The sequence below is a fragment of the Chlamydotis macqueenii genome, chromosome 9, assembly GCF_036417535.1.
Source record: "Chlamydotis macqueenii isolate bChlMac1 chromosome 9, bChlMac1.mat, whole genome shotgun sequence".
NCBI classification, from domain to species: Eukaryota; Metazoa; Chordata; class Aves; order Otidiformes; family Otididae; genus Chlamydotis; species Chlamydotis macqueenii.
Window position 1 is genome coordinate 16662905 of NC_141564.1, and position 25428 is coordinate 16688332.

Genomic DNA, 25428 nt, shown 5'->3' on the forward strand with positions numbered 1-25428 from the left:
CCGCCGTGGGGGGAACTACAGCTCCCGGCGTGCACTGCGCGCGGCCGCTGTAAGGTAGGCGCCGGACGCCATGGCGGGCGTTTCGCTTCAGTTTCCCGCTGCCCTCGGCGTCCTCCGCCTCAGGAAGGGAGCGCCCCGTGAGTCAACGCCCTGCGTGAATAGGTGAGGGGGGGAACAACGGGCCTCAGATTTCCTGGCAGGCGGGCCCTGCCACCGCGTCCTCCAGCCCCCCCCCCCGCCACCCCCGGACGGGTCGGTGCCTTTGGCAGACGCCGCTGTAGGACCCCAAAGCGAGACGCTGTTCTCAGCGTGCGAAGGTGGAGCTGGCAAAGGGGCGACTGTCAGCCCTCCGAGTAAAGCGTTTTGCACTGGGGTTTTGCCGCACCGCAGCGTAAAAACACCGTAAGCGCTAAGGGAGATAACCGCTTACCAAATCCTGCGTCAGAGGTGGTGAGAAGATGGCGATGGCAAGAAAAAAGCCCGAACGACCTGTCCCTGAGAGACAGTTTGTGCATTGAACGTACCAGCAGAGACGGGCAAACGGAAAGAGGTTTCTGTTCTATTGCCTACAGTAAAGAGGATATGAAAAAGCTTGCAGACTTGTATGTACTTTCTACTACAAAGCAGTGAAGTGAAACTTGGAAAAAGTGATGTGGCTGCTATCTGACTGAGAACAGTCAGTGACAAATTATCATGGCAGACAAAAATCGGGAATGTCTCCAGAGTCGATGCCTCAGAGACCAAACATAGTCATTTGCACAGTGGAAACTTCCCATAACTGTTACTTTTAACGATAAGTATCTGCTGCACAACTGATGTTGCGTACATGAAGACACACTCCTTCACCTGAAACTTTCCGTCTGTCTTACCAGTACAGTGCTTCATCAGCATTTGGGGAAACAAGGTTCTATACTGCTGTTTTTAAAGCAACAACAACAACAAAACATTTTTTCAGAAGGCAGTTAATAGGACTAGGACTCCCCAAACATCCTAGTGATCATCTACAAGTGCGAACCAACAACTTCCAGCATGGTTGTCAGGCAGGCAGACATTTTCTTGCACAGAGCCTACCGCACTGATTGCGTGGGTTGAAAACGCGGGCTGTGCGTGGCATGTTTGGTATCAGGGCATCAGACTGGGTTAACTCTCACAGTAAAAATATTGGAGAAAATAAAGTCATCAAGACATATGTTGTAAAGTCATTGTTAGATGATCATGCTTGGTAAAATGGAGCATGCAGATGAAGCTGACAGATCTAATTTAGCTCCTAAATCAGGAATTACAAGATTCTTCTAGCTCCACAAGTCAGAAATAGCTTGGATGTTGCTTAACAGTGATTTTAAAAATTTATTTTCTCCAGAAAAAATCTCTCCTTTTCACCTGCTTCATTGTGTTGTTTTGCATAAGTTACTTCTAGACACTGTTTCAGTGTTTACTTAACTATTGTCAATGCCCATGTCAATTTAGAGAGCATATAAAAAGTTATTCTGTCAAAAATAAACCTGATCACACAGAGCCTATAGTCCGACACAGATGTGTTAGCTTCTGGGACTGCACTGAGACTACACTGGAGGTGAATCTCCCAGTGTAAAATTTGAGAAGTGCCAATAGAAGTCAATGATTTTAAATGTATGAAGGGGGGTGTGTGTATATATATATATATATATGTATCTCCGTGCTGTTTCTTCTAAAAAGTAGCAGAATTTGGAACCTCACAGACCCAACTGCTGTCTGGGGACGATTTGGGTGATGTAAAGTCAGTTACCAACTCAATGTAAAATAAGAGAAAGCAGAACTGGAAGTTGTTGGTAGATGCCAGACAATTTCATGTTAGGAGTAAGAAGCTGTCTTTAGTAGGGGCAGTGCCTGTGCCCCTCAGGAAGCAGACACCTCCTTTGGAAGACGCACCTGAATAGCTCACCTGTTTCTGCGATCAGCGTGGGTGTGATTGCACAGCCCATGACATACAGCTTGGACTAGATGCTCCCCTCTGGCTTTAAATCTATGAGTGCATTTAGTACCTGGTTCTCTGGGTGTGGTTACTGCTTGGTAATTGTAACACCTCCTCCTGGGAATTTCAGCCTGGATGTTCAGCAGGTAACATTTAGTTTGCAATTCCCCCACAACGTACTGTTACAACAGGGGTTACTGGGCAGCCAAGCTGTGAACTCTCAAGTTTTGTGAGGAGACGACTGGTGCTCAGGAAGAGTTTGGGAAAGGCCCAGGAAAGAAGCAGCCTCAAAAACCTACCACAGCCTGCAGATGCTTTAAACACACCGTCTTCTTACAGTCGATGCAAACTCAGCAGAGCTGCAGTCATACAGTACTTCATACAGTTAAACCGTCAGCGCCACGTGGAACTGTTGTGACAGGACTATATGCTGACACAATCTGGAGACCTAGACAGAAAACCAAGACCTGATGTTTGCGTGGTTGCCTCCATGATCCCTACAGCATTTCAGCCGTTTTGAACACAGAGGGAAAGTACTCTTCAGGATCAGGGCTTTTGCCTGGTTTTCTGTTGTGCTGAGCAGCAGATAGCTGGTGTCCTGTCTGGATAATCAATGCAACCCATGGATGTGCTGCAATCTGGATTTTGTCTGATTTCCACCTGTCACGAGGGGAGGCAGCATCTGCCACCTTTGCAGTTAGCATGTTTGTTTTGGGTAAACAGAGCATTTGTTTATCAGTGCGACACAGTCACCAGATGGAGCCGCACCCTATAGGGTCACAGAAATTTGGTTTAAAGGTTTTCTTTTTAAAAAATATCTTTTATTTGACACCTCTATTATTAGTATTTATTGGTCATCTGCCGATAGCATCTTCCCTTTAGAAATGTAGCCTTGCTTTAAGAACCTCAAGTCCCACTTGTCATCAAATCCCACTTGTCGTCTGGAGGAAAACACATAAATTATCAAATCTGTGGCTCCAAGACTCCATGTCTGAACTTACGCTGCACATGGAAAACAGAGAAAAAAATGAGGTGGAACACAGCCTCCAGCACCGTGGTCATGAGCTCCTCCTGATTGAAGGGAAAATCTCTCGCTAGATGGAGATGTCCAATGACAATAACTGAGCCATTCTCTTCTAGACAGTAGAAAGCAGCAAGAGGAACATCTAAGAGCATGTTCTTGGCCTTATTTTAAAAGGAAAGAGATGCATAAAGAGTGTAAAAGGTGAGAAGGTGGCTTTGTCATATATGTTGTCATATGTAGTAGTACTTTGTCATAAGTAGTACGTATGACAGAGGCCAGAAAGCCCCAGCTCTCTCCTGACATTCCTGCTTTTCACGACAATACTCCTAGAAGGATCTCCATTTCTGCAGTTAAGGGGCAAAGGCCTGTGTAGGATTGAGGTGCATGCGCCTCCCGGCACAGGACAGGATCACACACGAGGAGTTAGCTGTGTATTAGGTACTTGAGATACCACATTTGCCACAGAGTATTTATTTTAGCAAATGAGCATATGGAGTACGTGGGCAGTTGATGAAATGTGGGAGTGTTCCTACTGCAAGAAGTTGCGTGTAAGGTCGCGCGTATGGAAATATTTATTCCTGCCCAAGGGCGTTCTCAATGTGATCCCTGGAGTCTTGGTACAGAGCTCCCCCTCTCTGGAGGGTCAGTCAGACCCTAAAACAAGTTATCCTTTGGTCATGTTGCAAAGCCTATTGAAGTCCTAGGGCGAGGGAAGTCAGCTTTTGAGTGGCAGCCTCAGTGCAGCTCCCGGAGAAAGCTCAGGGAGATGTGGGCAGTAATGCCAGGTGACCATTGGGAATGTGTGAAATTGAAATGGATTTTCCTTTCACCATTTAGGGACTGGTTTCTGAAGGAAGCCCAGCCTCTGCAATCATACTGTCTGCCCATCTGCTCCTTCCTTTACTATCTCTGCAACTCACTGACCCATTTCAACCAGCTATGAGCAAGATGTAGCTATTTCAAAGGTATATTTACTATCCTTTAAATTTACCGAAGAGAGTGCTGAATGAAGTAGGTGCCACTGAGTGAAAAGAGGTAGATCCCAGCCCTGTTCCAGCTCACATAGCAGCAGCCAGCTGACCGCTGGGAATGTGAGTGCTGTTGACCCCCCAGCACCACACCCAGCTGCGAAGAATGCAAATGTACAGGGGAGAGGGGAAAGCTTCACAGGGTTCCTTGTGCCAAAAAAAACCCCAATTTGTTAATTTCTTTTTCCGAATTTCTGAGTCATGTAATTCTGACCAAAAGCTGGAGAAAATAACAACTCCGAAAAGAACCTAAAGGAAACAAAATGTCTAGTCATACCGTTCTGGTTCTAATTAGTGATTTTAAGCCCAACATGGTATTCTGAGACAGGAACCGGGTTTGAACCCTGCAGTTCGGCGTTTGGAGGCATAGTTCTGTTCGAAACCTGCCTGCGTTGGTTTAGCTGTTTACCAAACAGGTTATTTCTCTAATTGCACTGGGATGACAAGCCCTCTTGCAAGCGGCCTCCCTCGGCCGCTCACCTGCGGGTCCCGCCATCGCCACCGCCGGGCGCTGCCGCCGCCCGCTGCGCCCCGGCCCAGGCTCTGAGGGGAGCGGGCAGCGGGGGGAGCCCACCCCTCGCACCCCAACAGCCGCTGGGGTGGAGCTGCGCCGGTGCGGGCGCCGGCAGCTCCAAAAGAGACGCGGCGGCACCGGGCAGGACCGCCTCCCGCCCGGACCCCCGCCCCGACCCCGCGGTACCTGCTCCTCCCGGCCGGCAGGGGGCAGCGCGCCAGTTCCCGAGCGGGAGGGGGGGCAGGAGGGGAGGCAGGTTCTCTGCTCGGCGCAGGCGCCCGCTCCCGAGTGCGGAGGGGAGGTCAGTGCGCATGCGCGAGCTGACAACTGTCTGGGCGGGGAAGGGCTGCGACGCATGCGCGGTCGCACCTTGCGCATGCGTGTAGCCCACTGGCTGAGAGGGTGAGGGGAGGCGGCGGCGGTGGTATTGCGGGCAGTCATGAGCGGGTTCGGGGCTGCGGCGCCGCTTTCGGGTTCCTCGGCTACGGCGGGGGCCCGGAACGGCAGCACCGACAGTCTGGAGAAGATCGACATGTCCCTCGGTGAGGAGAGCGCCTCGGGCCCGCCGCTGCGGGGGAGAGGGTGGAGGGGCGCGGGCTGAACCAAGCGCTAGGGCCGCGGGGGGTAGGAACGAACCAACGGGCTTTGGCTGGGGGCGGTGCGGGCGGAACCAACGAGGGGCGCAGGGAAGCAGCCTGCGCCAAGTCGGGCGGGCGGAGGGGGGAGGCGGGGCCCTACCACAGGTAGAGCTCGGTGGGGGGGCTGTAGGCCTGTCGTGGCGGGGACGGGAGGCCAGGCTGTGTCCGCGGGGGCTGCGCGGCTCCTGGGGCCCTGAGCCCGAGGGGTCGGTGTCCCTGGCTCGGGAGGAGCCGGGTTCAGCGGCCTGGGTCCCCTTTGTCCCATCTAGGTGCCTGGAGCAGGCCAAAGACCGGGGCGCTGGGTGCGTTTGGCACCGGTCAGGCCCGCTGTGCCCGGGCCCTTTGGGTGGCCCTGGGGAGCGTCCCAGGGCTCCTAAGTGCAGGGGTGGTTAGGTTCTAGGTCAGCCGGCCTTGCCTTTTTTTTTTCTTCCGGGTCAGGAAGTCGGTAATGGCAAGTCTCCTTTGTAACCCACTCTGCAGTGCTTTTCCCAGTCAGATCGAGCTGTTGTCTCTACTGCGTAGTTTCCTGTGACAATCTACCCCCTCCTCCCCTGTCCTCCCATGGGTTGTGTGTGCTAGGAAGTTGCACAGCCTCATTGCAGATCTGCGTCTCTGGAGTTTATCTGAGAACACGATGTCCGCACTGTGTATATTTGAAAGAGTTATCTCGGGGTTGTTCTTTTCTGGTGCTGTGTGCTGAGTCCCCTTAACAATTGGGGACACATTTGATGCATTGCTGGCGTGCATCTTCCTGTTTAGTTTAATCCAAAAAAAAATTGGTTTTGTACGCTCCAAGACTGCTCCATGATGCTACCAGAGCATGGTAGGTAGGTACTATCAGGAGACTTGCTTCAAAAAGTGAAATTACCGTGTGAATTAGAGTGTTAACAGTAGACTCAGCCTTTGTAGACCACCTTAAAATAAGAGGATTTGTACAATTTATCTTCTGTAAGTGATCCAATGGGATTCTTTGTTTTGGCAGTGGAGAAATGTGAAATGATATTTAGAGTTTGTCTGGATGTGGAGTAGCGCTACAGCATTCATACAAATCTGTAAATCTATTTTTACTTATACTATAGCGTACTGAGTCTTTGTTTCCAAGGTTACCAAGTAGAGTTATTGATTCTGAGTGACTAGTTCTATTTTTGTATATTCTAATGTTTCTTACTTGGCCAAATTAACCTTTCGGTTAGCCACTACTAGATGCCCTGGACATTGACTAATAGCAGACTGCAAAGAGCTGTTGTAGTGTCATGGTGGTGTTTTGTTTAAGAAGTTGTTGTGAGTGGGTTCATCCCTTAGCTTATTTCCTTGCAAGGGTAGCACTGCCCGAGAGCAGTGTCCCCTCCTGTCCCCAGGTCAAAGCTGTGTGGTCTGGCGTAAGCAAAGATAAGATGCAGTCTGGCATCTGTCATGGTATAAAAAAAATCGGCACGTTAATCTTAAGATCTAGATCTTAACATCGAGTATTTTCTCGCATAGTAATAAAGATTAAACTTATTTTTGTTGCTAGGGTGTTATATGCAACTCATCTGAAGCTAAACTTCCAGTTGGATAATGTTCCCAGATTGTTCTGCTATTCTAGCTGTAGTTTCAACGTCCGATCTCAGGCAAGATAAGAGAATGCTTCAGTGTGTTTCAGCTAACACGTGCGTGATACACCGGATATCCTTCATTTCCCCCAATAAGAGAATAGCTGGAACTTAAGTTCTTTTGTTTAAAAACTTGTAACTTTGTGTGCAGTAACAGCTAACTTGCAAAAATTAGATTTAAGGTGGAGCAGATAAACTGTGAAGCAAGGATCCGTGCTCTTTGAATGTGGTGGTTTTGTAGGACAGGTACAAAGGAATGGAAGCAGCCAATACGCAGAATTACATATTGTGCTCTAACAGTTTTGGAAGTCTTAATTTTCATTGAACATCACTTTATTAGTGGTGCTAAGTTTAGTTAAAACTCTTGGTTGGGTATGTCAGTGATCGTTTCTGCTATTTTGGACTTGTTTACAATTTTGCAGTAGCTTTGGTTTCCTTTGTTGTATAAAAAGGATAGTTTGGAGATCCTTGCTCCAGGGATGATCCCTTTGGTAAAGAAGATTCTGTAAAAATCAAACCCTTAGTAACTTGTATCAGTATTTCATATCCTAACAGATTTTTTTTTTGAATATTCAATCATTTTTTTGCAGCACAATAAGCTGATTTTGTTTTAGCTTAACTTCAGCAGGATGCAAAACATTGGATAACAATATTGTGATTTTTTTTTTTCTTTTTACACTGTTTTCTCTGTTCTACCTGATCCATGTCTGTTTGAATTCTATTAAACATTATAACCCCATTCCCATCTCTCCCTGACTCAAAAAAAGGATGCCCACGTGTTTGTGGCAGGTCCTTGTTGAAACATAACATTTTCTCAGTTGTGCTCTCGTGATCTAGATGAAGTAAACAGAATTTGACGTTTTCCTTTGTGGTGTTTTTGTAAACAAGCTGACAGTCAAATGAAGGTACGCCACATCTGTTGCTTTGCTCTTATCCCCTGAGCCAGCTACCTGATCAGTGGAGGAAATCAAACAGGAGTGACATGATTTGTACTTGACACACCTGCTGTTCATTTTTCATCAGTTTATCATCTTACACATATTCTTAAACCAATTAGTAATTTGTTCAATGTTGTTTCCCTGGACAATAGATAAGATGATCGCTTTGGATTGCGGATACTTGAGGAGAGAAGTCTTGCTTGCTTTTTTCCCAGTCAGCTCAACCTCAGTGAACATATGAAGATAGCTGGCAGGCTGAGTTCTGTCTGTGTGGATTTTTCTTTTTAAAGTAACAGGATGAAAGAACCTATACTTGATTTGACATTTTGTCTGGAATCTCCAAAGTCTGTTAGTGAGATGGGGTTACCTTCTCTAAAATGGTATACAAAACCTAATGTGATCATTCAATTTAAAATTTCATGCTGGGCTGAATGTCACGATCTTTCAATTCTCTTGGATGTTCTGGGTGTATGCAACTGCTTCTCTTTGGCTAGGCCATTATGTTGTAAAGAAGTCCTGTAAGACTAACAGGGACTGGATGTTTTTTAGAGATATTTCTGGAACCTTGGCTTGTGTGTGCTGATTTTGCAAGATTAACTGGTCTGTTTCCTTTAACTTCAGTCTGCCAGGGTTTTCTGTTCAGAACTAGAATATATCTGCAATGTGGCAAATCTTTCTCTTTTATTTTCTGTATACAGATGATATCATTAAATTGAACAAGAAAGAAGAGAGAAAACAATATTCCCCCAAAATGAAAAGAGGACTTCAGCAGAATCAAACTCGACAGTTCAGGACACCAGGCTCCAAGTGGGGAATCCAGCAGCAGAAAGGTGTGTATGCAAAACATAATGTGGATTGTGAATTTTTCTTTTTTAATTGTTTTTTTATTATTTTTCTTAAGCTGAAATGTAACCTAATGAAAATGTTTGGATTGACCTGGTCAATTCAGTTGTCTTTCAAATAATATATACAGTTTTGGTTATAAATCAATTCTTTGTTTGGTTTTGGTTCGGTATGAGAACAACATTGACATGTTTGGCCAACGAGCAGTTAAGGTGCTTGAGGGACTCTTTTTGACCCAAGGAATGATTGGCTTTCTTTCTGATTTTTAAAAAAATTATACTTTATCTCTTCTCAGAGATGGACAGAAAGCGTGCTTATGCCAAAGCCTCTGTATTGGGAAATGTGGAGGCCTTGCCAGAGCTCGGAGCTTTGTGTGAAACAGCCAACATATTTATATTTGCTAGATATAATTCTCCTAGTAGGCCTCCCCAAAATAGCTGTTACTGCAGACTATAATGCTGCCTATGGTATATATAAATGGATAGTGCAGTGTCTGAGTCGGCTTTTCTTGTTAAGACCTTGGGATGCAAAGAAGTACTATGTCAGCCTTCTTAAGCCAGTGTTTTTACAGTGGAATACAAAAGTGGGGAAAAAAAATCGTATAGGCAGGGAGTGAAGGAGGAAAAGTGCACAGTAACAGCTTTAGTGTAACTGTTAGGGTTTTTTTTGAGAAACAGGAGTTGGGTTCTAAAATTATTCACAGGTTTTAGGCCAGTACGTGGCCCACACCTGCTTGAAGTGTAGACTAGTTTTGCTTGTGTTTAGTTTTGAAAAGTATCTTTTTAGCACTGGATTATCAAAATACAAAAAAAATACTGTCTGATCAGAAAGCTTACCACCTCAATCCAAGCTAATTAAGGGTTAAAGTTCATACATGCAATTTCTTGTTCAGTAGCATTCATTTAAAACAAATACACATCTATCTGGTGTATTCACAGTGATCCTCATTTTATCTTTGCCATTGCTTAATATTTGTTGTAGCAGCACCACACAGGTGCCTTTGGGGATCATGTTGCTCAGGGCTCAGAAGAGTTCTGCTTTTTATAGAGGCCAACATAGCAGTGTTACTTAATTTGTGCATCTTTAGTAGATTGGTGTTGTGGTTTAGCCCGAGTCACCACACAGTTTCTCACTCACACTCCCCCTGCCCCGCGGGACGGGGGAGAGAAATTGGGAAGAAATGAAAACTCGTGGGTTAACATAAAAGCAGTTTACTAAAATACTAAAAACTACAAAAATAACAGTATATAAGGATATTAGTATATACAAAATATACAAAATGAACAGTGTAGGATTTCTCACTACCCCATATCCGAATGACCACCACAGCCTGAGCAGCAATCACGGAAACGACACCGAGCAGCAAACAAAGAGGGGGAGAGCAAGGTAGAGGGAACGATGCCAGCAAGCAAGCGAGATGGAAAGAAGATGGATGTCCAGGATGCATGCCAGAATGGATGCCCCCTCCCATGGGCAACCCCCACTTGTATACTGAGCGTGACATTTATGGCATGGAATACTCTCTTTGGCCAGTTTGGGTCAATTATTCTGTCTGTCTTTCACCCAGCTTTCTACATCTGCGTGTTAACAAGACTTTAACGAGACTTGGAAAGCCAGACAGTGTCCTTGGTCTCATTAACAACAACTCGTATAATCAGAGTGTGTTTTTATCAACATTCTTCACACACGAAATCCAAAAACAGACCAGCTACTGGGAGAAGAATTAACTCCATCCCTGCCGAAACCAGGACAATTGGTGACAATGGAGGAGAATATTTTACATCAGTCAGCCCAAGTGTAAGAATATTTGTGTAGGTGAAAGAGTCAAGCGAATTTAAGTTGTGGATTATCAAACATGTAGGCTTCTATTTATGACAGCAGTTGTCAAATGCAGTTGTTTGTGATCCAAAGGGCACAAAAGAACTGTTGTGGTTTTGTTTAGTAGGGGGGGCCTAAGGTGGTAGCTTCTGTAGGAAACTGCTAGAAGTCGCTCCCCTTTGTTCAGGGGACTCGGCCAGGCCTAGGGCGGACCCACTGCTGGCCAAGGCCGAGCCGATTGGTAGCAGAATGTCTCGTGATAACGCCTCTGCGATAACGTATTTAAGAATGGGAAAACAGAAAAAAAAGAGAGAGAAGATGTGAAGAAGCTGAGCGGGGGCAGAGGCACAGAGGGGGAGGCGCAGGCCTCATGGGCCTTGCAGGCCTCACCCTCTGGCCTCTCACCAGGCAGCCGACTGGGCCCGACTCGGTCCAGCCCGGCTGCAAGAAGTGGAGAGGAGATGAGAAGTGAATGAGATGCAAAAAAAGATCCTGAGAGACATCTACCAGCCTGTTGTGAGGAACGGCTGCAGACGCCAAGGTCAGTTCAGAAGGAGGGGGAGGAGTAATGCGGCTCCTGGCCAAGATTCCCCTGCAGCCTGTGGTGACGACCATGGTGGAGCAGGTTGTCCCCCTGCAGCCCATGGAGGTCCACGGAGGAGCAGAGATCCACTTGGAGCCCGTGAAGGACCCCATACCGGGGGAGGTGGATGCCTGAAGGCAGCTGTGGCCCGTGGAGGGCCCGCTGGGACAGCTGTTCTGGAGAGACTGCACCCGTGGAAGAGATGACCCACGCCAGAGCAGTTCCACAAAGGACTGTGGCCCGTGGGAGGGACCCCACGCTGGAGCAGGGGAGGAATGTGAGGAGTTCTTCCCCCGACCATGAAGCAGCGGTGTGAAACAACGTATGATGAACTGACTGCAACCCCCATTCCCTCTTCCCCCCCCTGTGCCACTCGGGAGGGGAAGTTGGTAGAGATAATGTTAAGCTTGGGAAGAGGGAGGGGTGGGGGGAGGTTATCTTGTTCTCTGTCTCATTATCCTGCTGTTTGTAGTAATAAATGAATAGTTTTCCCCAAGTTGAGTCTGTTTTGCCTGTGACGGTAACTTTAAGGATTTCTCCCTGTCCTTATCTCAAACCTCGAGCCGTTTTTCCTTATATTTTCTCTCCCTGTTCTCTCGGAAGGTGGGGGGGGGTTGAGAGAGAGACTGCGTAGTCTGGTCCGATCGGGGCTGAACTACAACAAGAACCAAATATTGGAATTTAGAATTTTAGGAGGAACTTGAGCTGCAGTTACAAAACTCTAAATACAGCCATCTTGGCATTTAATTATCTTTCTTGGAAACTTCCCTGCTTGCCCTTGTTCTAGGAAAAAGCAAACTTTTTTTTTTTTTTGCAAAATTGCCAGATCCATTACATGTTGCAACGTTGTGAATAGCTTCAGCTGCTCACTCTTACACAACTCCACACATTTTCTCCCATTGAAAGCAAACCTTGTTTACATTGGGTATCATTAAATAATTCTTCTGAGCATTTTATTTCTTAGTAGCTTATGACCAATAGATTTATTGCAGCTCCACTGTCATTGAAGTTATTCTGATAAGTAGCAAATCCTCTGTTGTTTGTGGACGGCTACAGAAACCACAAATGATCAACAGCATTCAGTTCCTTGTGGTTTTAGAAGTGGCTGCCAAACACTCTGGAAAGAAGCAAGGAACTGGAGCTGGGACTCTTTTCAGCTTTTGAGGGGAGAAACAAAGAGAAGAACATTGTTCATTTAAATAAAAGTTGTCCTTGGTGATATACAGAATGCAACTGCACAAAACCCTGTGCAGCCTGAGGTAACTTTGAGGTTGTCATTTACTTGAGCAGAGGTTTGTCCAGAGAGCTTGTGAGCCCTTTTAGCCTAAGTAGCCCTGTTTCTCAGCTTTTTCTATTTCAAAAGAGGAGCATTTGCTAGTGATACACAAAATATGGGTACAGAGCAGTTTCTCCACAGCAAATTTATCAAAGCTAAGGTGATCAATGGCTCCTGTCTCATGAAGAAGCACAGATTTATTATCAGTGCTGTGAAGTCAGATGTGTCAAAGCTGGATGTGTCTCTTGCTGTAGAGCTGACTCCTTAGTCTTAAATTTATCTTGCAGTCTGAGGTTCTGAAGAGGATGATACTTGGGGATAAAACTGAAGCATAGTCTGTATTCTTAGCATGAAGCTAAATGGCTCCAGACAGGGTTAACCAAACCCTCGTAACTGGAAATTTCAGATGTTTATACTACAGACCTCAGACTTACAAACCTTTTATATTCAAGGGCTGCTTTCAATTCTCAGTTTTGTCCAGACTGCCATGCAAAGTTCTAATTGAAAACACTTTAAATGTGATGTAATTTATACTCTGCTTAATATGGTTTTGTGGGCCAATTGCTGTATTCTTTCTTTCTTAAGTCATGTTTTGGGAACCACTGATCTAAATAAATAAGCTTTGAAGTTGCTTTTTTTCTTTTAATTTAACTGGTAGTTTAAAGTCTGCTGAATGGGTGGGGAGCTGGATTTTTTGTTGTTGTTTTAGTTTGGTTTTGTATTATCCATCACTTGATGAAGTTCCATTTTGGAGTATTTTGTAGTTTTCTATGCCAGGATGACTCTTAAGTTGTCCTGTAGACATGTCAACTAACAAATTTTCAACAGAAATTAATGCAATGAGCTAGAGCAAAACTGTGCGCTGGTTATTCCTGTGCTAGGGCTTGGGCCAGACCTGCTAAAATAACTGAATGACCAGATTGTTTTCAAGTGTCGTGATAGCTTCTGCTTCAAGGCTTGAAGTGTGCACCAAATAACTTGCGTTGCCTGCATAGCATCTTAAAGCAATAAGCTTTTTTCTTTCAATACAAATTGTTGAACTCGTCGTGCTTATTACAGGTTATGGTAAAAATCGTTTGGGACGCAGAAAGAAGATAGCAGGGAGAAAGCGTTCTTACGGAGTTATAACTGGCTTGGCAGCCAAGAAGGCAATGGGTTCACGCAAAGGAATTAGTCCTCTGAACAGACAACCACTTAGTGAGAAGGTAATTAATACAATTCTAGTGGTTCATGTAAGAACAGATTAAAAGAATGAAGCACAATGACTTCAGAACAGTTCTACTGAAATATAAAATGGAGACATCTGGTACAACCTCGTATTAAATTGGGGATGTGTTAGCTGAGTTCTTGTTTGTTTTGATGGCGGTAGTTAATGACTAGGTTTGGAAGTGTTGGGATTTATTTTAACACTTAATTGGGTTGCAAGTCATGAAAATTGAAGTACAGAAGCATGTTCTGTGCAAGTATGGAGGTAGGTAGTTAGTTATTGTATTTTTACAAAAAAAAATTCACTTTCCTGTTACTGCATTGCTTTGTTACAACCAACGATTCAGCTGACATGCAGATGCTAAGCATATGCCTGTTACAAAAACGGAAGTTTTTGCAAAATACTGAACTCCTTCAGTAACCTCCCTCTTCTGCACTCTTCCAGTGCCTTGTTGGCTGCTCCATTTCATTTGGTATTGTAGAACAGGAATTGCTTTTGGATTTGTGAAGAAGAGTAATTTTAAAGATGACTGGAGCATGTCTTTTGTCAGTTTAGGGAGATACAGTAATCAAAAAGTGACTGCTAAGCTCTGCTATTTTCTTTTTTTTTACCTGGTAATGAGAGGAATATAGAATTCATGAAAGTGTGGAAGATAGTTTCAAGTTATACTAGACTGTGAGTTGAATTGTAAATTGAAATTGAAGGGAAAGTGTGTGTATATAGTATATGCATATGCTGTATATATTTATTGTTTTTTTAAGAATGCACAGCGGAATTATCCGATTTTGAAAAAGAAAACAAACCTACAGAGACAATCTGAAATGCAGAGAAAACAAGCTCCAGCCCTCAGAAGGCCTGCCCCGCTAAACAGAAGGTAGAATACCAAGTCTGCTTTCTGAACTATTCTTGACAGCTTTCCATAGTGAGTCTGGTTTGACAGGACTGAGTCGAAGAAAGGACAGCAGGTACTGGCTGTACTGATACAGTCAAGACTGTCCTGTGTATGAAGTCCTACAGGTCTGGAAGCCGAGCATGGGACAAATGTGGTCTCAATACAAAGCAAAATACTTATTACCATGTAGAGCACTCAGGAAGTACCTGTGTTTGTGAGCAGCCGGTATTCTGCCTTCATTTAAATCATAGGCAGCCTATATAGAAACGGCCAGTGTGGATGTCCCTGCTCCTTGCAGGGGGGTTGGGCCAAATAACCTTGGAAGGTCCCTTCAACCCTAGCCATTCTATGATTCTATTATTTTTGGTATCTTTGAAGTGACAGCCATGGTTTAGTGATCTTTCTAAATAAAATGCCTTTGTGGAAGCTAGTGCCATCTTCAGTTTCATGAAAGCTATTGCATGTTTTATTTGTGCTGGAATTAACATGTCTGTTATGAATTGCATGTTAACTGAACTCCATGATGAAAGTTTTCACTATTGGACTCTTACGGGAACTAAACAGACTTCCTTTATACATATCAAGACTGCTTTTTTTTTTTTTTTTTTTTTTTTTTTTCCCATCTAATCAGCAATGTTTAAAGTACTGGAGGATAGTGAGCAAAGTGAAAAGCAGAATTAATAAATCATCCTGTTCTGTGGTGTAGGGGTGCTAGGCTTCTATGTAGCAGAAGTGATTTCTCCATTTATGAGTAGCGTGTTCTGTTCCTAGTAGATGAGAAGCTTATTGCAACTGAAATGTTCAGCCTCAGAGAGGCAGCGTTGCAGATGTCCTTCGGGGTGTATTGGGCAGTTTCCTGACTTTCATAGAGGTCTCTCTAAGATGTTATCTGTGCAGCCTTTGATAACTCTATTTTAATAAATATTACAGGAATAACATGCCGTCCGCTTTTGCCAGAATTGGAAACAAACTAAATCAGCAGAAAGACACTCGTCAAGCAACTTTCCTGTTTAGAAGAGGCCTGAAGGTAATAAAAATAACTGAAAACACCAGTAAAATTGTGCCACAGGTTCCAAGCTAACCTGTAACACTGATATGAATGAATCAACTTTGAATATCAGATGTGAGTAGAAACTTCAGGTGGACTGGGAAATAGACATAGGTTCTTCTAGGGAAATGTACTTGTCCTCTTCAGTTACTGTAACCCATTGAGTCTTGCTTCACTGGAATGTTCGGGGGGCATGGAATTTGTCAGAGTGTTTGAGGGTAGTATTAGTTTTTCCTTTTAGAAGTAAATGTTAGAAAGCACCGTGCAGCTTCTGAAAGTTGCCTTTGGGTGAAGGATAGAGCAGAAACATGGTTTAGAAACTGATTTTCTGTTGTTGTTATTTTGGGGTTATTTACTTTAGTTATTTAAGTTAATTTAGTTACTTAAGAAATTTTTTTGTTATTTTGAGTATGATCAGGAGAATAGAGGGTTTGCAGTGAACGATAGTGGTGCTCTCTGTGTTCATTTGTGCACTCATTCTACATCTGCCATTGCTGTGACTGTAAGTAGCTGCTGTCTTCCATCCACGTGGGTTGCAGAACTACAGACAGGATCAGGAAGAAGAAAAACAAAACTTAAGTCCTTTAAAACAGCACTGACATATTGCATATTATGTATGTTAACATTCATCAGATCAGAAACTGGTGAAGTTTTTCTTGCTAGCCTGGTAGTGTTTTGGTGTATCTTGGTAAAGTGTATGTTTGCTGACATAGTCCTCAAAAATGTTTCCATCTCTTTATTGGTTAAGTTACTGTAATTGACAATTTTATTTAAATTCTTTCCAGTGCCTTACAAAGGTAACAGGATAGTTATCTTTGAAGTACCTCTGAAGTACAACCTGATTTGTGCAGAGTGTACAAACCGCTTTAAACTTCTATTTTTGAACTTCTGTATTTCCAGCTGCTACAAAGGGAATTGAAACAGTAGTCAAATCGAGTGTCTGCGTTGATGTGTTTTCAGGTGCAGGCCCAAGTGCAGTCAATAGATGATCTTGATAATCAGACAGTAAAGAGAACTCGTCAGTAAGTATTTAATTTGGAAAACTTCAGCTTTGGTTACTCGTTTGATTCTCATTTTAGTTCTGGCTTTCTGACTATGATAATGAATGGGTTTGGTTTTTTTTCCCAGTAGGCATATCAGCTGAGTGACAGTGATCCTCTCTCTATTCTGTTATTTCCCAAATTATCTTCAAGTTTAACCAGAAGGAATTTGTTTGCATAAGACATCTTTGGGAATGAGGGGGAAGATGGTAGTTTCAGAGGATCGGGCTAATCTCTGCCACTCATGAATACTGCATAGGCTGGAAGAAAAATTCAAATGTCAATGTTCTCCTGAGCTCCTGAAGTAATTTCCATTTTATTTATGTGTATAGATAAGCCTGTAAAGCAGTTTGGAAATAAGCAAGGCAGGTCACGTGATGGACACTCAGCTCTCCCCCCAGTATTCTTCCCATAACACTCTGTGCCTGCTAGGCTCTTCACAGCTTGTTTGTTAGTAACACAACAGGCTGAGTAAGCAGCGTATGCCGCAGACCTGCAATCTGTCACCTCTTTGGTTTGCTATGAGGACTGTTGTGGCCCCATCTGTGGCAAGGAAACTGAACGTTTTAAAAAAGTGAACATTTCAGTCAGTGCTGTGGTTCTGGTGCCCCTTGCCAGCAAGTGTTCTAGCAGTCCCCTGAATAGGTTTAGATAATGTAGGAGATACAAGGATCAATAGCCAGGTTTCTTGTAGATTGTTTGACTGCATGTGGTCTTCGTACTGGCCTATATTCTGAAAGCTTGTATGTTCTTTACTAGCCAGTGTTTTGGACACACTTTTAAGGATATTCTGACTGAAATATCTGCAACATTTTTATGATTTCTGTGTTTTCAAACTAGATGGCGAACCTCTACCACAAGTGGAGGGATTCTGACTGTGTCTATTGACAACCCAGGAGCAGTCATAACCCCAATGTGAGTTTTCAAAAGAAGTTCTGAAATGTTCTTAACATAACTGAAATTGCTGTTCTGAGCCATTTAGCAAGTTCCTTGCAGGTAGTATTTCAGGAGACCTCGAGGTCACAGCTTCTTGTGAAGGCTTTTAAATCTGGCCCCTTTCTGGGTCTTCTTGAACTGTGTTTGAATAGTATCACAGCTGAATTTCACAAGGCATCTCCCAGTTAGGAGCTTCATGTGGTGTATGGAGTTGAAGAGTGGTGCGCTGGTAGATTTTCATCTTGTCTACCTCTTCCAAATCAGACTGCATTTGCAGGTGTTTTCCTCCCCTATCTGAACTACAATGAATGAACATCTGATTGATGGGTGATGGTAATAGTTGCTCTATGATTCATAAAGATACTGCCAGAGTTGTGCTGAAAGAAAGCATTGCTGTATTTGTCTTTGGGAAGTTGATGGTTTTGTTGTTTCATGGGGTGTTTTGTTTTAAAAGTCTCTTGAGTACATTTCTTCATTAGTAGCATCTTCTCTGGAAGGAAGACTATACAAATTTTAATTTTTTTTATTTATGGGAATAATTAACCCCAAATTATGTGTTTGTCAGTAGGACTGAAAGACAAAAGATAAGATTGCTTCCTGTTGGGACACTTACTGTCTGGTAACAGTAACAAATGTTACCCTTTTATAGTTCTACCTGACTTTTATGTTCTTGAATTTGTGCCTTCCAGCTATTCAGGCAGCCTGATCAAATGGCTTGATGAAAAATTCATGCCTCTATCAGCATTAAGGCTTTATTGCATGAAACACCTATTCACTGTGTCCTTTGTAATATTCTTCTTTCACAGTTCCCAGAAATTACGATTAACTCGTACTCCTGTGCCACCATTTCTGATGAAGAGGGACCAATCTGAAGAGAAGAAGATTCCCAAAGGGGTTCCATTGCAGTTTGATATTAATAGCGTTGGAAAACAGGTAAATGCAGTTTCTTTCCTTAACTATGGGAGTATTTTCAAGACAGATAAAAGCCATCGAGCCAGACACTTTCCTCCTAGACTCTCCTAGTGACAGAAAGAGGGGTACTAGTGATTACTTCTTGTTTCCACTTCCAGTCTTTCCATTAACTTGCTAGTTAACTTCAAGCAAGTAACTAAACCCACTGTTCCTGTTCCTCTAGTTCATGTCTTGCATGCCCATATGCTTTAAATGGGATTAAAATTGTTGAGTGTTTCTAAAAGCCTTCTGGTGTTCCTGTTGTGCTTGAATCAGCAAGTGTGCGTAATTCAGGGATGAGCTTCCTTCAGTTGTGTAACCTGCATGGCACCCTGACAGCTGAATTTATAAAGCAACTTCTGCTATGCATTTAGGTTAAAAAAAAAAAAAAAGCAAATGTGATGACATAAAAGCTTGAAAGATGAGCAATTTTTCACAAGTTTCATGAAGACATGCAATTTGGTGCAGGAACCTTAGTGCTGTCATTGAAGGAATTCTTAAAGGGTGGCAGTTAGCTGCTGTTCTTGTAATCTGCTCCTTACTGCCAGCTGTAGAAGACTACATGGAGTCAGGGTGTCAGTGCCTCAGTCTGGATTTATTCCTTCCATGAATAAGCAGTATGTCAAAAATAGTCTGCTACTATATTGTGAAAGTAATTGAACTTTTGGACTAGACTCCAGTCTCCTGCCTCAGCTGGATGGACTGGAAAGGAACCTGCATTAACATAGGTAAAATGCTGCATTTGTTGAAGTTGCATAGAATCTGTGTTGGTAAAAGAGTGTAGTGAAAGTTCTCTTTTTCAGTCTGTCCTCAATTTAACTTACGATATTTTGAGTTGACTTTCACTCTTGGCATTGTGTACCATGTTTTTAATGAATTCTGATAAATGGTGTATAGCCCAATCTGATTTTTAAATGGTGTGGGAAATGATATTGAATTAAAACTCCTCTTTTTTTGCCTTTTTTTTTTTTTTTTTTAATCCAAGAGAGGCAATGAAGAAGTCATGTGATGATCCAGAATGAGGAAAAAATATTCTTATATCTATTATTTTTATTAAATTAAACCAACATCTTCTATTACTGACTTTATTTTTCAGACAGGGATGACGTTGAACGAGCGTTTTGGAATCCTGAAGGAGCAAAGAACAGCGCTGTCTCAGAACAAGGGAAGCCGTTTTGTAACAGTGGGCTAACCTGAGGGATGGACTTGAGCACTGATCCCACCTACCTAAGAAACTGAGAGAAAGGCGGGCAGAAGAATACAGCATACGTCACTAAAATTCTCCAGACTTCTTGCTAAGATGGTGGCAGAGCTATCTATCTTTATTACTTTTACTTTGAATGGCAAAAGACATGATGCCCTGAGGGGAGTAAAGTGGGGAAACTAATCTGCTGGAGTGGCACCATCATCTGGTTGGAAAAGATTCTGTTGCCCAGCTGATAACAAACACTGATTTTGGTTCACCTTGCAACCAAAAAACAAACACAAATTTTAAGAGTTGGGGTTTTATTTTGTTTAGGAGTGCTCAGTATCTGTTCTCTGACCCCTCTGTTATGGTTAAGATTGTGTGTTTCATTACAAACACCATTTTAGGGTTTTCTAGGGACTGCCTATGAACTTTCCTTTGGACTGCAGTTTGGCACAGAGCCTCAGTCCATGAATACTTTGGTAGTGATGTAGCGGCATTTTCCATAGGAGCGTTGGTTGTACTTCTTTGTGCTTTCAAAAGTTTTTTTTTTTCCTTTCTTGAAAACTAAATGTTTTGCATCCTCACTTTCACAAATAAAGCTGTTATCTGAGACCCAAAATATGTAATTGGGATAGAGACTGTTCTACTCTTATCCTTAAAAGTGGTCCAGATCATGTTGAAGGAATACTGCACAGGCAGTATCAGAGTAATTTAAATTGCAAATAGCTGAAGTTCATCATCCTCTTTTGTAAATGGAGTGTATCTGTCTCCTATTTTTTCTTAAACTTTTGCTTTTTATTTCTTTTTGTAAGTTTTTTCACAAACTTAATGCAATAACTTCACAGTTTTGAATAGTTCCGTAAGAATAAATACAACAGTTCACAAGTACGTCAGCGGTATGGTAGAGTTCCTTACCCTCCCAGACGCAGGATTCTCATCTTGCACACCTTGCCCCAGAGGGTTTTCTCTGGCTGTTACAGATAGCCGGAGGCAAGCAATCTAATGGCACTTGTTTGTGTATACCAAAGAGAGGGAAGATGTGAAGCAGATCAGGTCAGACACCTTGAAATTGGCTGGAACTGGGGAATGCTGCTGGAAGAAAGCCCTCGGTTTGCCAGCAGGTGTAAGGCATTAAGCAGGAGCATGTAGTCATGTAGGCTTAGCTTTGTGCACCAGAATCTGCAGGATGGTAACAACTGGGGCATCCTCAATGTGAGTTTGTGTAATCCCTATAAATGAGGCACCTGTTCAGAATTGCTTCCAGACCAGGAACTGGTGAAGTTAACACTGTTCTGTAGCAATGAGATTTAGGTGGTCAGGTAAAGAACGATTGGCTTGCTGCATCCAGAAGTGTTTATGGTGTTTGAAGTGGGTTTAATTCCTTTTATTGTTCTTGATGAATTTACATTTGACTTCTTACAGAGTTGGTTTCCTTGCATTTTTATCTCCAATTCCAAGTTAACTAGCGTTTACCAGGAACTTCAATGTTGAAGAGCATTTGGCAGTAGAAGGGCTTTTGTTCGTATAGCAGTTTTAAGGCCAGAGTGCATCCTTGATGCTATATAGTACTTAAACCCTTATTTTTAAAGTTAAAAAAAAATACCTTAGCAGAAGCAAACTAAATGTAATGGTGTTAAAGTTTTTTTTCTTAATTAATAGTAAGATTTTTTTTTTTTAGAGAAAATATCCCACTGTTAGGATTTGACTAGATAAAGTGCTGTCAGTCATCCTGTTTCAGTGTATACATTTTCCATGTGTCGGGATGCAACAAAAAAAATTCTTTTGCATCAACATAGATGCAAAACATTGATGCAATGCATCAAAAAATGCTAGTTTGTATTTAATGAGAAGATGCTTTACACTGTACCTTTTGGTATTTTTTGGAGAAGTTATTACATTTGAACTATTCTGAAGCTGTTAATTTTTTTTTTTTAATAAAAAGTTACAGGTTTCATATTGTCTTGTTGCTGTTACAACCACCTGGGCAATATATTGGTTTTGTGAATTTTCTGGTATCCTTCAAGGGGTTCTTAATGATTAAATTCTTAAGTGTTCTGAAGAATATACCAAAAAGCAACCTAAAGAGAGCTTTCATTCATTGCCCAGCTTAATATCCTGAAAATTAAGCACTTTTTGGAGTGGCACCGTGTAAGCTCACTGGCGTGCGAGTCTATCGGCTGTTAATCTCTTTTTCAGTAGCACTGTCTGATGTAGTGGGTTGGTGTGATTGTGGGACCAGATCCCGTAATCTGCCAGCCCAAGCACTGGTTTTTGTGTTGCTGTGACATGTCTTGCTAGCCAGAAGTTGCTGTGGTCTAAACCTTGTATTACAGGATCAGCGTGAACACCCTGATAAACGACCGCAGTCATGTTTTTGAGTGCGATGCTGGCAGGAGCCTTGCGTAAGCGGTGGAAGTGCTGCTGTTAATGGGTGGTGCAGGAAAAAATCCTGCTGGTAAATACATTTGGTAAGGTGTTGAGTATGGCGAGTGCCTTGACACCTGGCTGTCTAGAGTCTGTTCTTCGTTACTAGCTGAAGTCTGTACGGTTGCCAGCTTCAGGCAGCGATCAGACACGCCGCAGTTCCTTGGACACTTCTGCAGAGCAAGACTGACGTTTATTTGGATGTTGGGAAGAGTGCGACTTTTTAAGGGTGATGACTTGTGGGGAAAAAAACATGAAGCAGTTGGTCCTTTTCCCAGCTAGTTCAGATATGCGCGTGTTCCTTGGTTCACTGCTGGTTGGCTCTGGTGATGGACCCAGCTGCAGTGAGCGGTCCTCACCCAAAACTCAACCTGTGCTGAGCAGCCTGGGGGGCATCCCACCCAGGCGGGTAAACTAAGATTTTTTTTTTTTTAATTTCAGAAGGTACGCGGGCACTACAGCCATGTTCCAGGGGAGGTGAGCATCCTCACGCTCCGGATGACCCCCGGCGAGTGGAAAAATCGGACCCGAAAAAAAAACATGTTTCGGGTTGTTTTAACGAGGTGCTTCGTCCCTTCCACGTACCTGCAGGGGCGCGGCTGCGCATGCGCTCTCCGTGCCCTGTCAAGGCTGGCGCATGCGCCCTCCTTGTCGGTCCCCGAGTTTCCCCGCGCCTGCGCAGTGGCGCGCGAAGCCGGAGGAGCAGCGGCGGCGGGCTACGGCGGGGGGGAAATGGCGGCCGCGGTGCTGACGGCGCCGGAGGGCGGCTCTGCCGTGATGCTGGCGGGGAACTCGGCGGCTTGTCCTCCGCCGCCTGGTCCCTCAGGCCCGGGTTCGTGGAGCCGCTCCTTGGACCGAGCCTTAGAAGAAGCGGCGGCTAGCGGTACCCTCAGTTTGAGCGGCAGGAAGCTCCGTGACTACCCGCGGGCCAGCGCCGCCAACCACGACCTCAGCGACACCACCCAGGCCGGTGAGGGACGCGATATTGAAGGGGGACGAGACAGCGGAGGGAAGGGGGGTGTAGGGGAAACGCCTTGCCCTGCCCTCGCAAGCGCCTCGGGGCTGGGGGTAGCTGGTGTGGCGGGGCCTGGCGGCTCCCCTTTCAGAGAGGGCTGGGGGCGGGGGGGGGGGTGACTGTTCTACCCCGGCCCCCACCCCCAAGCGTGAGCCTGAGGTGATCAGTTTGCTGTTTCTTCAGTAAATTGAGGCTGGATGCACGAGGAAGATAAATTTCCTCAGTGGATTTGGGGGGCGGGGGGGGGATATCCCTCCCGTTTCTCTTCAAGGAGTGTATATGAGGGAGTAGAGGGGGATTTCCCCATATCGGAGGGGATGCTTGGCATATTTCTCCACTTGGGCCGCTTCGCCTTCAGAATTTCGTCTCCTCCCTTCGCTCTCCACCCTTCCTCTTCTCGGCTGAGGGGCAGGATGGAGGAGCTGTTGCAGGGTACTCCTCCTTCCTCTGCCCGTCGTGGCTCTGGCCGATTAGATCTCTCGATTTGCTGGGGTGTTTTTTCTTCGTCGTCTTCGACCTGGAGGTGTTTCCCTTATTGCAGGCTGTTTTAAAAAGAATTAGAGGCGTCTCAGTACTGCTGCTCACTGATGTGGTTTTAGCCAGGCATGTTCTTGTTCTGATGTGTGATACCCTGATATGTGTGAGTTTGTGTGTTTGTATCCATATATGTGCACCCTTGTCATCTCTTTTCTTGTGCTGTTGACAGGGGAAACGAGGTTTCCAAGAAGGGCTGTCAGGTGTGCATACGCCAAAGACAGCCATTTGTTGTGCTCTTATACTTCTATTATTGCCATTTCTGACAGCCATAAGGAAGGTATGAGAGGTACTGTGAACAGAAGCATGTCCCTTTTCTTTTTTCTCCTGTATTATATGGATAAAAATATTAAGGACTTTTAAGAAGTACTTTAGAAGGTACAGTAAGCAATAGGAGTGGCTTTTCCCTCTGCTCGTCGAATATATTAATAGGAGTAAACTAAAAATGTATACTTTCCCTGTAAGCACCTTGATCGTAAGCAAAAACGCATTTGTGGAGCATGTTTACATCTTGAATAGAGAGGTGAAACTTCAGAAATTATGAGAGTTTCTGCAGGATGTAGAAGTTTTCTTAATATAGAGGAAATTTAGCTTGCTTTGACTGTCTAGTTGTGTAAGGGAAGTAAAAGTAGTTTTAACTGTCGAGTTGTATTAGTGAAGTTTTAAAAGGTGTCAGCATGCCATTTGTAGCTTTGATTACTTCCTATACAGTCATTTAGATTTTCCCATGTTCTGTGTGCTGTAGCTTAGAAATAAACTCCAAAAGTCACTTTTTGAAGGTTACTGTGTTGTTAGTGTGTTGCTAAGCTGACAGCTTAAGTAATTCAAAATGGAGCCTCCTTTAAAATAGTCTGATTTTGTACTCTGTCTCGTGATGTACTACCTATGCAAAAATCTGTCATTAATACAAAAAAAACCCCAAACGAACAACCCAAACCCCAATCACCCAACCAAACCTTGAGACAACTGTGATTTGTTTGACTTGAACACATCTGTAAATAGAAAATGCTTCTTGTTAGGGTATACTTTTTTTTTTTTTTTTTTTTCCCTCATCCAAAGGGTTTTCTACACATGCAGTTGCACAATGAATGCGTAGTGGGCTAATCTGTAAGCAAATGCAGCATACACATTTGTGAGGGGTTTGGGCTTTTTGTTTATAGTGCTATTCATTTACTGTACCCTTAAACAATTAGTGGGAATTCTTATTTCCACCACAGTTCCCATCTATTGTGATGAATATTTGCATTGTAGTTGTTCAAGAAGCATTAAATGCTAATAAGCGGCAGTGCATACCATACACTTTTGTGCATTTATCATCACAATGAACCTTAGAAAAAAGATAGAACTGTTCTTAAGTTGTAAGCAGCAAAGCTTATTGGGGAGGGACGACACGCATTCTGTTTAGATTCTCTGTTTTGAAGGCTGCTGTGAATAACTTAATCTTGTGCCTTTTTTAGTGTGGTCTGTTCTAGGACTTTTTTGTTTTGAAAAATGTTGGGCAGTGGAGAAAAATCCATGCCAGTGTTTCTGACCCCCAGTTTTCAGTTGAGCGCTCAGTTACAAATTTAATCTGCTTCTTTCTCCACGTCAGTTTCTTTCTTGTCTACCTTTCAATTCTTTTGTATGAGAGTAGCCACAAATAATACAGTGTAGTGTATGTTGTGTGTTAGGTGTTATAAAGAATTTAAATAAACACTTTAAATAACCCCCTAAACTGTAGGCTCCGAGCCCCTTCGTGCATGCTGTGCTGCAAAGACTCAAAGCACATCAGGTACGGCATGGATGTGGGGAGTTTCATAGAAATCGCTGTAATTACTCACAAACTATAAAACTGAAGAGAAAACAATGTGTATGCAAATCTTACTCCTCCTTATGTGCCAGAATGGACACCTCCGTAATATGGATCGTGTTGTACTGGTATAGCTCATTCCCATTCCTGTAGTAATAAAAGTAATTGCATGTCACTGTAACTGCATCAATGCTAAAG

General features: G+C 43.7%; 2 protein-coding genes across 15 annotated transcripts in view; both read left to right on the forward strand.

Moving 5' to 3' along the window:
- The first annotated feature begins 50 nt into the window (after positions 1-50).
- FYTTD1 (forty-two-three domain containing 1) lies at positions 51-20954 on the forward strand. 2 transcript variants are annotated; one of them, XM_086755092.1, is made up of 9 exons: positions 51-162; positions 8384-8515; positions 13265-13410; positions 14174-14286; positions 15235-15331; positions 16313-16374; positions 17233-17307; positions 18135-18261; positions 19376-20954. In XM_086755092.1, exons 2-9 carry the CDS (start codon positions 8437-8439, stop codon positions 19469-19471), a joined length of 795 nt encoding a protein of 264 aa, XP_086611218.1. In that variant the 5' UTR covers positions 51-162; positions 8384-8436; the 3' UTR covers positions 19472-20954. The 2 variants fall into 2 exon arrangements, with proteins under 2 accessions (XP_086611218.1, XP_086611217.1); XM_086755091.1 differs by lacking the exon at positions 51-162 and adding an exon at positions 4914-5059.
- Positions 20955-22597: 1643 nt separating this feature from the next.
- LRCH3 (leucine rich repeats and calponin homology domain containing 3) overlaps positions 22598-25428 on the forward strand; it is a 64060-nt gene continuing 61229 nt past the window's right edge. For 12 of the 13 annotated variants that reach the window (XM_086754286.1, XM_086754295.1, XM_086754291.1 and 9 more), the window contains exon 1: positions 22605-22862. In XM_086754286.1, the coding sequence (XP_086610412.1) occupies positions 22625-22862 (238 nt within the window). In that variant the 5' untranslated portion in view covers positions 22605-22624. Of the gene's footprint in view, positions 22863-25428 lie in introns of all 13 variants that reach the window. The other variant, XM_086754296.1, reaches the window with a different exon arrangement.